We start from the raw sequence: 16,034 nt of genomic DNA, 5'->3' as shown, positions 1-16,034 counted from the left end.
GGCCAACAGTTGTAATGTGTAATGTGTGGGCCAAAAACTTCCATTATCAGTATTAGTGAAAAATAGAGAAACAACATCTAATGTCTTATATAAATGTTCTCTGACATCCCAGAGGTGCTTGGAGAGCTTCCAAGTTTCATCACTCCAAGTTTCAAGAAGATAGTATTTATTTATTTATATTTTATTACCCACCCTACAATCTAAAGTCCTGGGATTAGAAGCTTCTACCACATGTGATCGTTATGCGAAGGTATAAACATCTTTTGCAAGACGGTCTTTAAGGAGATTGGCACAATTACCCACCCAACATTCAGTTATTTGTGTTCCGCAGGGAGAACTTACTACCTAAAGAGCTTGTTACATTTATACTAGTGACATCAAGGCAACTGGTTCACACACAACTGGAAGAGCTTGGAAAATTTGTTGGTAGACTGTTGGCACCAATAAATCTGGTCCCTAGCTCTTATGCGGAAACTTAGCAAATAAGTACAGGGCATGAGGATAATGCTTTTATTAAGATTTGGTATGCATTTATTGCTTATGTAAATAAGGATGACCATGGTTTACAACAGCCAACACACATGACAATCTTTGGCAAAATGTTATTGGTTAACTCTTGCATTTTCAATTCAGGAGTGGGGAACAAGGACCAGGGATTATCGCGCGCGCGCGCACACACACACACACACACATTTACAACAAAAATAATTAAAAAACAGAAAATAACAGTTAAAGAAAATAAGCAGATGAATTATATGCTGATATAAAATAAATCACTACCTACTGTAACATGCCTTTGTAGAATATCTGGACATGGTTGGTCTGGGTTTTTTTCCTGTAAGGCTCTTAGGTATTTATAATAAATACTGTTATTGTTTATTGAACCGTCAGCACATATGTAGTTTGAATAATAATAGGTGATTATGCATTATCATATGAAATTATTGCAGTATCAGGTGGTTAAATCTAAGCTTACGTACTGAAGATTATCCCCCCATATCTTCTTTGCTTTTTACTTCTTCCTGAATAAGAGTCCTGTAAGACTCAACAGCTTGCAGTCGAAGGTTAGCTCAAGAAAGTTACCGTATTTTTTGCTTTATAAGACTCACTTTTTCCCTCCTAAAAAGTAAGGGGAAATGTGTGTGCGTCTTATGGCACGAATGCAGGCTGCGCAGCTATCCCAGAAGCCAGAACAGCAAGAGGGATTGCTGCTTTCACTGCGCAGCGATCCCTCTTGCTGTTCTGGCTTCTGAGATTCAGAATATTTTTTTTCTTGTTTTCCTCCTCCAAAAACTAGGTGCGTCTTGTGGTCTGGTGCGTCTTATAGAGCGAAAAATACGGTACATATTTTTCTTCTTTTTGTACCCACATAGATATAGGACTTCACTAAGGTAGTTTAGCATGTAGACTGTTTACAATCACTTCTTTCTGTTACAAAACCCTAAAACTTGTATTTTCTGAAATGGTGGGGGGGTTATAAAAATCACAAGCACTTTATTATGGTCTTGGAACTGTGTGGTAATGCCCCTAGAGTTATCTCAGATAGCATAAATAAATCTGTCTGTCTCCAGTAGTCTCAGTCTAGGTATTAGCAACTTCTCTATGTTGTATTCCTTCTTACAGAATTCCCCTCCTTACAGAAACTTTGCCTTCAGTAGCACAGGAGCCCAGTCTTGTCTTAGTGTGCTCTAGTAACTCTGGCCAAACCACTTAGCAACTGCATGCATAGGTTTCCTTAATCACATCATTGTTCTACAGCACTGTGTTTGGTGTCATAACTAACTTTTTCCCCTCTCCTGATTTGTCTCCCTCAGATTTGTAACGTATGACTTGCCTGTTATGTGGAGCCTAGACAGTTGCTTCAGCTATATTTATAATCTGTCCATAGCACCATTTCCAGATTTAAGTTACATTTCCTTTTATGTAACATGAATGTGGTACTGAAGCTGAAGCAGTTTTTGACTCTTACGTGCAGAGTTTCTAGAAGACAATATTAAACTTAAATGGTTACAAAGAACCTCTCTCAGATTCTTTCTGCCAGCTCCCAGCACAAGTAAAATACAGTTTTAACGGCAACAGTTGATGGTAGACAGTCTCAATAAGCAATTCATGGTAGCCAAGAGAAACAATTATCAGGCTGTACTTTTAATATATAATGGAAGTGGGACTGGCAAAGAGATACTCTGGCCATTGCTTAGAAAAAGGACTATTGCTGATATTTGCATTAAAGGGAGGAGAACATTGCATTACCACTCCTGTGGTTCAAATACTTTTTTGCCTTTTAACTTGCTCTTTTTGCAGTTAGGTGAACAACTGATCCATTGTGGAAACATGTTCAGAAATATTTTGGATCATGTTTTGTGTTCTTTATGCATCCTCTATCTAACCTATTTATAAATCATTATTCTTGAAACCCCAGCAGGAGTGAATTAGGAAACGCCCTCAGGAACCATTGGCACTAACCAATGTTGGTTCCCAGTAAGAACCAGAGGGTGTATTTGTGCTTACAATTCTGTTTCTCCTGACTGCCATTAGCTCAATCCCAGAGTTTTTAAGTCCTTGAATCTTCCAAAATTCAGAAAAAGTAATTCTACAGTATGTTATAAGCAGAGGCAAACCCTGGGGGCTGGCAAAACCAACTACTGCCAGAGGTGCCAGCTCTGGGGTGGTGCAAAATTCACCTCTCAGACTATGGAATATATGATGTGTATGTGTGTGGTGATATGCCGCCACTGTTGCAGCGAGATCAAACACAGGGGAAGTGTCCCATCTTTCTTGCACTGCAGCACAAAGGTGTTTGAATTTTGTTGCCCTTTCTCCTCTCCTCATCCTCATTCCAGACACTTGAGTACTCATAAAATGTAGTAATTTCTAATGTAGATATTGCAGTAAAGTGTTTTTTGGGGGACACTGATATAGATCTTTCTGGGGGGTGCCAATACAGTCTTTGGTTGTAAGTATCTCTGCATTATATTAAATGGAAATTCTCCACATTAAAAGGGTCTATCAAAGCTTTAATAGTTTAAGCCCTGACCAGTATGTCATAGCATGCTTTTTTCTGCTAACCTGCAAAGAAAAGAAAACCATATCACTATTTAGTGCTACTTATTACCAAGGCAACTTAAACAATATTCTCATAGCAAGATTTATGCAAGTCAACATTGGCTCATTTGGTGGTGTTTGAATATGCTTTAGTTTCTACTTATCCCCTGTAGGAAAACTGTATTCTTTTAAGTGAAACAATTTTAAAAGCAGAGCACAAGCCTAAAATAAGCTAGTGTTCTCTAGAGTTCTCAGAAGGTGTAGATTTATTTACTGTAGTTAAATCATAATTAGTTCTCAAGGGATAGTGTCTCTCTTAAACTGCTTTATTGCCACCATACTGGTTTTCTAAATAATCAGAAACTGCTGCTGTTGCTGTATTCAGGAGTATAGTCATGAATTTGCTATAAGTAGTAACAAATGTTAGAAATTGCTGGTTGTCACATATGGAAGATAGTGAAACACTTTAGTGAGAATAAGCACCTCAAAAAGAAATGTAGGAAGTGCAGCTCCTTGATTGAAATATATCCTGCTGTTATAGATTTGATAATTTCATTGCAACATTTTTCTATATGTTTTGCGTTTCCCATTGTTTTAACATTTTTGACCTGAATCTGAAATGATAATGTAACAAAAATTATAAATCTAATGTTTATATGAAAGCCACACATTGTTCTAATAGGAGTTTTCCTTTTTACAATTTGCAGGTTGATGTACAAGGTGCCACAGGAAATAGGTCTGATTGCGATTGCGGTTCAACAAACTCAAGGGAAAGGTATGTTGGTGTAATTCTGATGTCAGCAATACAAGTTCATGAATTGGAAATAATCATCTGCATTGAAGATTACAATTTTAAATAGCTAAAATAGCTGTGTGAAAGAGTGTGTGAAACCATTCCGAGTTGTTAGTAAGCACTTTTCTGACTCTGTATTTTCATCCAATTGGGGTTTTCATAGATGCTTTTCAGGGAAGCCAAATGCAATCTCACCACACCCCAGTTCTGTGACAAAGAACTACTACCAGCTGTATGCTTTTTTTGGCATGACAAATATATACCACAAAGTTGTTCTTTTCATTGTATCTTTTTTAAAAAAACAACAACAACTAGGTGGTATTTAATATGAAAAATTATAAAACCTATCCTCTGATAATTATGTATTTAAGCATGGATCTAATCCGTTGACTGGATTGTTCCTGTTTTTAATCTTCATTTCTCTTCTCTTTTGGCCAGAGTAGACATATTGTATCAGATTGACAGTAGACATACATACATTTCTTATTGCTACAACTTACGGTGTAAGCAAATCACATGTATATGATTTTTTACTTGTGAATTAAAAACAGAAAGAAACAATGTAAAAACTTTAAACCATCAATATATTAGAACGCCTTCAAAATATTTCATTAGATTTTCTCAGTGAACTGATGAAGCTTTCTTTTTATATAACAAAATAAAACTTTCACATAAATACTTGTTCCCCTTTTTTTAAGGCCGTGGTGGGAATGCTTGGCTGAGTCCTGTGGGAGCTGCTTTATCAACTCTACATATCACCATTCCTTTATCTTCTGAACTGGGACGAAGAATTCCTTTTATTCAGCATTTGGTTTCTCTAGCAGTTGTAGAGTCTGTTAGATCCATACCTGGATACCAGGTATTGTATTTGCGTGTTTCCTATTCCATTATTTTTACGCTTTTTTGACCTAAAATGACTTGAGTATATAATTGACATCCCCACTTAGCATCATTCAACTATCAGAATTTGCCCCCAGGCAAATTTGATTTTGCCCCCAGGTAATTTTTTTTCTCTTCATGTGTATGATTGCTGTTTCCATAATGAACCCCCCCAAAAGTAAGTTAAGACTAGCAACCCTTTCTGGTTTACTGTATTATACCTGAGTTTCTGTAATGAAGATTGATTTGCCTCTTGGTCTTACTCCTGGACTTTGTTTTATTTTTGTTATAAAACTGATGAGAGGAACTGAGAAAAGAAAAAATAATAAGATTTGCAATTGCCTCTTAGGTTTTAGTTGGAGCTGTTTCACTAGCCACTTCATTCCTTCTTTCTTTTTCCACTTCTTGTTTAACATTGAAAATGTTTGCCCCAAGCTCGGAAGCAAGAGGCTAACCATATCCTCTCAGGGGGGAATCAAGTGTCCTGTCATCAATGCTCAAATTACAAACCAATCTTCTTTAGCACCTCATCAGTTTCCTTTGAATGTAACCAATTCATAATATTGGCTAACTGTAAAACATTGGTATTTTACAGGACTAGTCAATGAAAACATGTGTTTCCTATATTACACAAAATCAGTGACTTGAGCACATTTACACATGAATTTCATTAGAGTGGTACCCAGTAGCCTTTCATATAGTTTAACGGTTGTCTTCTATTAACACTTCCCAACTTCAGGACTTCATAAGTTGACTGTAAAAATGCTTCACAATGGAATGTAAAATAAAATATAGTGGTTTGGAGTCTGTTTAATGTAGGAGTCCCCAAAAAGAAAAGGAATACTTTACAGGGATAATTCAATCTCGTAAATATATTAGTTGTCAGACACAGTACAACTGAATAGCAAATCATCCCTTTAGAAGTCTGTTGTACTTTTTTGTTGTTTTCCCTGATATGTTCAGTAACTTTTCATAAATAAGTCTCTAGATTAGTGCACTTGGATCTTCGTTCAAATAGTTCAACAACTATTTTTCCAGGTGTGCAGGGGAGAGCAAAGGACATTGGTCCCACTGACTTTGCACAATACTGATACCACCCAGTGTCTTAATATAGCACAATACAGGTTCTTTCAGATTATTGAACTTGCTCCTGAAGAAAGGATCTCCAATCAGACCTTATACTTGATCTCAAGCCAAATACACTGAAATGTCAAGTCTTTGCTTTGTCATCAGTTCTATCCAGGACAGACTCCTGCACTCCCATCCAGTATTTAAGAGTTTCCTTCAGGGAGCATCTCTTTGAAGCCCTCTGGTCATCCACAGGTTTCTCTCCTGGAATGGACATGGTCTTCTGTGTTCTCCCACAGCCCCTCTGCTTCCTCAGTCTCTCTGCTTCCTGTTCCTTAAGGCAGATTTCTTCATTGCTATCACCCCTACAAGTAGGGTGACTGAACTCAACATACCTTCCATCAGAAGCTAGCCCTACATGTTCCAAAACTTTTTACCCCATTAAATATACCTGTATATGCTAGATGTCAAGACGGGGACTCAAAACCTACATCCAGAACACAGTAACATTCAGATAAATGGGCAGCCTGTACTTCCACATTGGTAGAAAAGTCTACTTCATCTCTGGTGAGATGGATAAAAGCTGTTGGTTATGAGGCCCATCTTTTAGCACAGGCTACTCATCCTCGGTTCTCCAGATGTTTTGAGACTACAATTCCCATCATCCCTGACTACTGGTCCTGCTAGCTAGGGATCATGGGAGTTGTAGGCCAAAAACATCTGGAGGGCCAAGGTTGAGGAAGCCTTCTTTAGCAACTCTGTTTCATACAACAGCTCATTCCACTCGGGCAGCTGCCACTTCTGTTGCTCTGTAAACCAATGCACCCATATCTGAAATATGCCAAACAGCCACATGCCACTCAACAAACATGTTGACATGACAGCACAGTTTAGATGGTATGGAGCTTTGGGGGTAGGGTTTTATGCACATTGTCCCTCATGTGCTGAAGCAGTCATCTACCCACTGCAGGAAAGCAACAGTTTTTATGTATCCCGCCTGCAGGATACCTCCTGCATCCAGCAGGAGAATGGGACATTGGTTTCTTCCACAACATACCTTCTTGCAAAGGCGTCCAAGTCAGGTGGCTGCCCACAGCACCACTCAGTTAATCCAGATCACATTCAGGATCAGGGCTCTTCTCTCTTTTTGTCTTTTCCATGTGTCTGTTTATTTTTTAAGTGGTTCTGCTAGTCTGAAAATGAGATGTTAGGGAGAAAAAGCTCCAGGGTCACATGTTTCCCAACAAACAGGAATTATTAGAACTCACCAGGGGCCAAGAACAAACCTTGAAGGTAAGTGACTAGTGTGTTGATCTGTGTCCAAATTCATTGTGGGCTTTTGCCTCTTTGTGGGTATCTTTTAGAAAGAGAGAGAGAGAGAGAGAGAGAGATGCTGCTAAGTTTTCATTTGTGTATTCAGTGTCAGTATTAAATATTTGGAGAACAGGAAGCGCTAGACAAAGGATTAACACCATGCTGCTTTGGGATGCAGTAATATAGAGCTATAAATATACATGTTGGTTTCCCTAGGATATTGAGCTTCGAGTGAAATGGCCAAACGATATTTACTATAGTGACCTTATGAAGCTGGGTGGCGTTTTAGTGAATTCCACACTAACAGGAGATACATTCCACATTCTTATTGGTAAGAACATAAATGGTTTAAAATATGTTTGTTTGTTTGTTTTTAGGCATTTTTGCTGCTATTTATAATGCAAATACATAGCAAAATAAATGTGGCCGTGCTTCACCTGGCCCTTAATGGATTGTTATCTGACTCCCTGCTTTCAGCTTGCAGGAGAAATTATTGATTTGTTCAGTCATGGGAGGAGAGGCATAATCAAGAATCCTTGATTATTAAATAAATAGTGTCCATGTTGTATGCTTTAAAGGATAGGTAAATAGGAATAACAGAATCAGGTCTAGACTTAGAGCAATTAGCAGACCTACTCTCAGTATCTCTTGCTTCAGGAGATGGTGGCAGCAATACTCATTTATAAACAGTATGAAGAATGCATCTCAGTGCAATCTAATTTGGAACAGGGATAATGTTCGAGATGATCCAGGTTGAAATCCATGACTTTCACAGTGTTCAACCTGCAGTGGATAGTTGCTTAACATTTTGTTAAGCCCATATCCATTAACAGCATTCACAATGTTCTCCACACACACCAGAAAACATTTTGGATAAAACTAATGTGGAAAATAGGGACGCGGGTGGCACTGTGGGTTAAACCACAGAGCCTAGGACTTGCCGATCAGAAGATCAGCGGTTCGAATCCCCGCGACGGGGTGAGCTCCCGTTGCTCGGTCCCTGCTCCTGCCAACCTAGCAGTTCGAAAGCACGTCAAGGTGCAAGTAGATAAATAGGTACCGCTCTGGTGGGAAGGTAAATGGCGTTTCCGTGTGCTGCTCTGGTTTGCCAGAAGTGGCTTAGTCATGCTGGCCACATGACCCGGAAGCTGTACACCAGCTCCCTCGGCCAATAAAGCGAGATGAGCGCCGCAACCCCAGAGTCGGTCACGACTGGACCTAATGGTCAGGGGTCCCTTTACCCCTTTACCTTTAATGTGGAAAATACACTATTGAGAATATTATCGTTTCACTTTAGTACTTATAGGAGCACTCCTAAAATCCTATTTCAATCTGTGGGTTTTGTTAACAGAGAATGTTCTAAAATTTTATAATATGGATTTGATTCCTGACTCCACCCTTCTTAAATGTCAAGGTAACTAATCCTCTTCAGATCAATTTATGAATATTACCAAATAATTATTTCCATATTTAATAGGTATATTACTTATAAATTATTAAAGTAATGGTTTCAAAAATGTAAATGTGAGTACACTTGACAAGTCTGGCTCTGGCATCACATGCACAGGGAATGGAAAACCTACATTGCTCAGAAAGGGAGGAAAATAAACAGGTAGTACAAGATTGGTGTGTACATTTCGCAGAGCTATGTTTAGGAGGCCTGATCAAGAAAGCCCTGAGAGCTGCATTTAAACACCCTGGCTTTCTGCCAATAATATTATCCCCTGCTAGAGAGCTGGGTGAGAAATGAGGCTTCAAAGAGAGTCTGGCAAGAGAGCCCTTGAAAGCTGAAAGTTGACTTAAATGTGGAATCCTCTAGGCTTTTCTCAAAGAAGCCAGTTGCTGCCCTGGAGCTGGGGGAAATGCAATTTTTTTAAAATGGTAGAATATAGCATTTCATAGCCGCATCTTTCTTTTTCCGATTAATGCTCTCTTGCCTGTATGCTGAGCCATGTGTGTATGCATGAGATGGCCCTTAATTTGAACCTAAAGAGCACATCTACACATGCACACCAAACAGTGTATGCAGCTTGACTTCCTCCATCAAAATTTAGCAGGGCAGCCCTTGTTGGTGGGACAGTTTCCATACCCACAAAAACTCACTGTGGTGGGATGGGACAGACAGTATTGTTCTGTCACATAAAAACTGACAAAATATATTATTTGGCAGTTTTACTGCAGAGAACTGTTCTTTGTTTTAAATGAAGATTGTTCCAAAGTTGCATGTCTGGATGTGGATTGTCCTGGACTGAACTAGCTTTCATTGGAGGAAAAAACCATCAAGCACTGTCATGAGGCTGAGCCAGGCTGTCTTGTATTTAGCACATGAGATGGATTTGAGTTTATATGAGCTTCTGTCATCTTTCATCATTATTTAAAGCAAATCTCTTCAGGAAATCTGTAGATGGATTTTTACAGCTGTCTGGAGGAATGGATTTGTCTTATGATACAAAGAGACTTTTTCAGAGAAACAAAACTTTTCCTACACTGCCTTTCTAATTTATTTTTCTTCCCCAGGCTGTGGATTTAACGTGAATAACAGCAACCCCACTATATGCATCAATGATCTCATTATGGAGCACAATAAGACAAAGAATACAGAATTAAAGCCCTTAAGTGCAGATTACCTGATTGCAAGAAGTGTGACAGTGCTGGAAAGTCTGATCAACACCTTTCAAGAGAAAGGACCTAATGGAGTTCTTCCCATGTACTATAAGTACTGGGTGCACAGGTAAACAATTTAAAATATATATTCTATATCTTTTTAAAAAAGAATACTTATTTTTCTTTTACAAGTAATAAAGAACAACATAAAGAATCAACAACATAAAATAAAATTTCCTTCTTAATATTCTTAATCTTAATTGTTTTAGTGATAAATTGAACTAACCCCATCAAGAGGCATTTATTTCAAACCAGTAGTGACTGATCAGATATATATGTATGCATTTAACATGTTTTACTTTTTCAGCATGTGTTAGAAGTATTTGTTTATGCATAGGCAGATTTGTCATTCAGCATCCATGCATTAAAATACATCAGAATGTTTACATTGGAGTTGTTCCTTAAAGCTACATTTACCTAGCATTTTGAGTTAACGTGCTAGACATGGATCATGAAGTCTGAGCTTTGCAGAATATCTGAGAAGAAACAGATTAATTTTACTATAGTTAAGCAAGTCTACCTATGAACGGGTGGGTGCAGGAAATTCCCACTGACATTGTTTATTATGATGCTAGACCATGTCAGTAAACCCTATTGTGTATAAGCTATGTAGGATCCATGTGCCTTTCTGAAGAATTATCTCTCGTACAGTGCCATTTATATGAATTTCATTAATCCATTTATTTCCTTTTGTCTATTCAAAGTTGGTTAAAACCCTCTGTTTAGATGGGGAAATCATTCATTTCTTAATTTTATTCAAGGATTTCTACATCATTTTTCAAAACCCAAAATTTTCCCGAAGCATCTTCCAATCAGTATAAAAACATTTTAAACTTAATATCAATATCTAAAATACCAAAGGCTTTTACATGTTTATGTAACATTTATAACTAGACTGAGGTGAGTTTATGAAACTTGATGGCTTTTTAAAGTGGGTAATTCCTTGTTTTTTATTTGCAGTGGTAAACAAGTACGGCTTGGAAGTGATGAAGGGCCTTTAGCGTGGATCGTTGGAATAGATGATTCCGGATACCTTCAAGTTCACGAGGAAGGCAAAAATGTAGTAACCGTGCACCCAGATGGCAATACTTTTGATATGCTGAGAAACCTGATAATTCCAAAACAGCAGTAGTTTTTGAATATGGTGAAACAGCTTCTCTCTCAGACCATTTTCTAGCGTTTGGCTGGAGACTGTCAAACTAGAAGTATCTAATCTGAAGAATTGAAACACTGTATACCAAGGAAAACATTGAGTTTTGGGTCATTTAATTTTCCTGGGCTCTTGGCCCAGTGACCTGGGATTTAGTGGCTTTTCATGTTTGTTTGTTTGTTTTCCTTTCAGTCTCCATGCAGATGTAAAGGAAACCTTATGGTCAGCATGAAAAGCTCTAGCTTCTAATTTTTGGCATGGAACACTCAAGTAGAATTAGCTCCATAAATCTGTGTTATCCTGTTACTACAGATTCTTCACGCCTGCACTTACAGTATACCTTTACATCCAGTGCTCATATTACTTTGTATCTATAGGAAGGAATGCATTTTGCAGTAGAATATTTCCTATATTAAAATGATAGGGTATAATAAGTTTGGTTTACCAATGCCCCAGTTTAGTATGGTGTTTTGTTTTTAAGTTGTGGATGAACAGCTATATGCAAAATGAAGTTATATTATTCATTTTGAACATCTGTTTTAGAGTATGCCATAAAATTATTTAAAGAATTTTACCCCTCCTGCTGTCTCATACCCACAAAACAATGATCAAAAGGAATGTTAGCCTTTTAGTAAGGTCTCTCCATATGCTGTGTTATATTGGAGTCCAAGTCTTTCAGAAGCTTGATGTTTCCACAACTGACCACTAATTGTTATTTTTTTCTAACAATAGATTTCTGGCAGTTGCCCTGATTCCTATAAGACTATACAGAATCTGAATTGCTTGGAAGTATGTTTCAAGTTCACAGTGCTATTTTGCATTTTCCTTGGATTATGAATCCGACAAGTGTTTCTACTTTAATGGCTATAGCAGAACCTATTTTCCTGTATTATCTATTGTGCCTTATGCATTAAATATATCATAGTTATGATACATAATTATGTGTCATCTTGCCTACTCAGTATGGTCCTCTGATCACTCCGATCATTTTTATGATCAGATGCCAAATACTGATGAATAGATGATACATTCAGCTTTTTGCACTGTTTTCAGAGGCTCCTAGGTGTATGACTGTGTTTCTGGACTAGGCTGCCTAGGCTTATGGAACTCACTCTCAACCCAGCCCTCCCAGGCTATAGTTTGAAACCAATTTCTGCATATTGGGGAACTGTTGGTAACATGACCTCCTAATGAGAACTGCCATGGGTTCTAAAGGACTCCCTCATGTTAAGTTAAGAAAGTGCCCTGAAATGCATGCCTGACATGTAGCCAGAAGCAGGTTTGTAGGTTAAAGTTCACTTTATAAAGAATCAGGAAATAAGTAGATTGGCTCAAATATAAATCCAAGAAGCCTTAAAGAAAGCAAAGAAGTTGGCCTGTAATGGTGGATTAGCATAATCCCTGCATATTGGAGTCTTGAGTAGTTTGACTATAAATTACTGGAGATTAAGTTTTCATTTCATTTAAAATGAGGATTTTGACTTCTGTTGCATAATGTTTCCCACACTGTGACATCTATGACTTTCTTGCTTGATGGCATTGTTATCTAACAAATGAAAAAGTAAAACAATTTAGCTTATTTGAGTGGCTGTATATTGATTATTTGTTCAAACAACTAATGGTGAGAAGCAATGACTTGCAAAACTCTCTGGGACTAGGAATTCAAAGCTCCTATTATTATTGATTTAATAACTCCAGTGATCCTTAAGATTGAGTTAGTATAATAAAATAAATAGAAACTCCAGCAATTATTTGGTATTCAATTTTTATTTTTATTTGCCTGTGGAATCCTTCTGTCCTATTGTCCTACCTCAGGAACTTTTAAATGTATGATTCATACTATTTACCTGTTAGCTGCCAAATTAATAGAGCAGGGCTGTGCCACTTCATTGTTCAGTCTGAACCTTCATCCCAAGTCGCACAGCAATCCACTCCCCAGTTTCTACCTGACATCTTGCAAACATGTTCCTACTATGAAAATCTTATGACTTTTCACAGTATGCATCATTTTAATAATGTAGGGTAGTTTGATTATACATGACAGCCAAGATTGCTCACAATTATTCAGTAGGGTAAATTTTAAAAAGAGGTGTTGAATTTGGAGACGGGATCAGTGAAATTTAGTTGTTGAAAGATTCTCTAAAGCTTGTTCTTCATTTAATTCTGCCCCTTTCACTTATTAATTTCTGCCCTGGTTTTTAGTATGTGTTTGAGGAAATGTAGGGTACAACATCACTATTGATGTTATTTGGGGCAGTGAAAGTTCAGACAGGTGAGGGAAGGGATAACATCATGCTATCGTGTCATCTGGCAGTCCATCAGATCTAATTGTTTTGCTATTGAATACTATACCAGTGAACAGAAAAAAACAGCTACCATATAGAATTTGGTATCTACCTGGCATTAATGATCAAGGTTGGGCTGGATGAAAGGGACAGGCCTAATCTCTTCCTATGGTGTCCTGATAATTATTGGTGCAGCAGCAATATATATTCAATGGCTGGGGAGAAGGGGTCCATCATCCACTTTCCTTTTCATAGCAGCCTGTCCAGCAATCAACTGATGCCAAAGATTGACATCAGGTGCTGGACTCTCAGGACAGGACAGGGTTCTTGTTGATGCGAAAGGTGGTCTTTGAGATGCTCTTGGAGACCTCCTCACTTGTTGCCATGCATGTCCAGATGGCAATGGCAAAGAGTGTTTTTTACTAGCTTTAGGTGGTGTGTCTGCTGCTCCTTTTCCTAGTGAAGCTTGTTCTAGTCTTTGTCATTCATGCCTTAATTATACAAGGTGACCTTCCATAACAATGTGAAAGATGGACAGTTCTCTGCTGTATTGACTTCTGTTTGCCTGAATGACTGAACATGTGGTTGGTCTAGATCTTTCCCTTCTTCCGCTCCTCTCTGTTTCATGTATGCACAGAATACATTTTCTTGATTTATTAAACTTGATTTTGTATTGTTTGACTATATTTGTTTCTTTTTGGAAAAATCAGCAAAAATACCTGTTAATCAAAAAACTATATCTAGATTAGATAACAATAATGCAATCTACATAGAGCTACCTTTGAAAATAGTTGGGCCAAGCTCCATCTGCTAGAGTTTTAGTTGGGCTTTATAGCTTAGAACTACCCCACTCATACTGGTTACCAATTTGTTTCCAAGCCAAATTCAAAGCGCTTTGGTTTCAACCTTTAAAGTACTAAAGAAGCTTGTCCTCTCCCACATGAGCCTACTTGTAGATCAAGATCAACAACAGACACCCTGCTCTGTGCCCCATTATAATTAGATGATGGGTGGGCATCAGAGACAAGGCCTTTTCTGTGCTGGTACTTAGACCTGGAATGCCTCCTATGGGAGATCTGCCAAGCTCCATCATTGCTTGCATTTTGCAGAGCTGTTTGCTTCTACTGGTATTTGGTACTAGACTAATTGCTTGGCCTATTATTACTATTTTATCTTGCTATATGTTGGGACGCAGGTGGCGCTGTGGGTTAAAGCCTCAGCGCCTAGGACTTGCCGATCGAAAGGTCGGCAGTTCGAATCCCTGCGGCGGGGTGCGCTCCCGCTGCTCGGTCCCAGCGCCTGCCAACCTAGCAGTTCGAAAGCACCTCCGGGTGCAAGTAGATAAATAGGGACCGCTTACCAGCAGGAAGGTAAACGGCGTTTCCGTGTGCGGCTCTGGCTCGCCAGAGCAGCGATGTCACGCTGGCCACGTGACCCGGAAGTGTCTCCGGACAGCGCTGGCCCCTGGCCTCTTAAGTGAGATGGGCGCACAACCCCAGAGTCTGTCAAGACTGGCCCGTACGGGCAGGGGTACCTTTACCTTTACCTTTATCTTGCTATATATTTATACTGTTACTTCTTAATATACATTATTGAATTATTTTGTAGTTTATATATATGGTATGTTTTTTTGTAGGCTGCTTTGAATTTATTGTGTAGAAAATTGGGGTAGAAATTTGAATAAGACATAAGATTTTCTTACCTGGATAATAAAGAATGTAAACCTTTGTTAAAGTAAAAACAACCTAGGGTTTGTTTTATTTCAAACCATATTACAGTTTTTTGCACTGGAAAAATTCTTTCATTTAATTTCCTTTCTGTAAATGAAAAGTAATGAAGTGTGGACATGTTGAAGCACAAGTGGATTAGGTGGGAATATCACTTTTACTTCTGCTTTTGAATGGCCTGCCCTGTACATACAAGACAACATACTGTCTTGAATGAAGGGGGGTCAGCATCAATTGTAAACTGTCATATACCTGACTTTATTTTTGTTTGCTTCAGAACAGCTGAATAAGGCCTTTCTGACTCACAGCTGTCGCAGTCAGAAATGCCTGCAGGACTTTCTATAGAACACACAAGTAAAGGTGTGCATAGGTAGTACAGCTGGTAATCACATTGTTTTCCACATCAAATTTGGCAACTACTCACCATTTCTCTATGAAAACCATTTTATAACAGTCCTTGTGACTTTATAACATAGCAAAATGTGTCTGGACAGAGTCTAGAGGAGCCAGCCAGGCATCCTGGAATCCAGAAGTAGCCCTCTGAAAATGTGCAATACTATTAAAATGTCCAGGTTAGTAAAACACCTTTTCCACTGTGTAGCTGATGTCGTCTTTCAGACTGTTCTTTAGATGAAGTGCTTTCAAAAATATTTCATTATGGTGGGTGCCCATATTTTTTTGCAATATGCGCTTTTCTTCCGGACCAAAGTTTTAAAACTCCTCATTACATATTAAGAAAATATCTGTACAGGTTATTTATTGACAGTAAGGCTTCTTAAGGAACTCTGGTGTGCTAGTATTTGAAAAGAACGAGGTGAATTGCATCCAGACAGAACTGATGACCTTTCCAGAATTACATAATTTCCACCAGGTTAGGTACTCAGAACTAAGAATAAACTGGCATTAGTCATCTATAAGCCTCCATAACACCTTGAAATACATGTCCTAGCAAGTCGTTATGCCTCGGTTATCTTTTTTAAAGCATGGTGTGTTTATGCTATGGATCATGCTTTCCTTCTGCAGGAATTTTTTTTTTTAACTGATTACAGGGTTATAAAGTGCAAGTTAATAGTCTTGTTTCAGCATAGTTCTGATTTTTGAAGCTAGTTGGT

The 16,034-nt window shown here is 38.3% G+C and overlaps 1 protein-coding gene across 1 annotated transcript in view; it reads left to right on the top strand.

Annotated features, from left to right (window-relative positions):
• Window positions 1-12,489, top strand: part of HLCS (holocarboxylase synthetase) — an 84,979-nt gene extending 72,490 nt beyond the window's left edge. Inside the window, exons 7-11 of the mRNA XM_079974885.1 lie at window positions 3,750-3,817; window positions 4,534-4,694; window positions 7,313-7,427; window positions 9,614-9,827; window positions 10,721-12,489. Coding sequence (XP_079831011.1) covers window positions 3,750-3,817; window positions 4,534-4,694; window positions 7,313-7,427; window positions 9,614-9,827; window positions 10,721-10,892 — 730 coding nt within the window. The 3' untranslated portion in view covers window positions 10,893-12,489. The remainder of the gene's footprint in view (window positions 1-3,749; window positions 3,818-4,533; window positions 4,695-7,312; window positions 7,428-9,613; window positions 9,828-10,720) is intronic.
• The last annotated feature ends 3,545 nt before the right edge of the window (window positions 12,490-16,034 follow it).

The sequence above is a fragment of the Podarcis cretensis genome (genome assembly GCF_951804945.1).
Source record: "Podarcis cretensis genome assembly, chromosome: 4".
NCBI lineage: Eukaryota > Metazoa > Chordata > Lepidosauria > Squamata > Lacertidae > Podarcis > Podarcis cretensis.
This window is presented reverse-complemented; position numbering and strand designations above follow the sequence as displayed.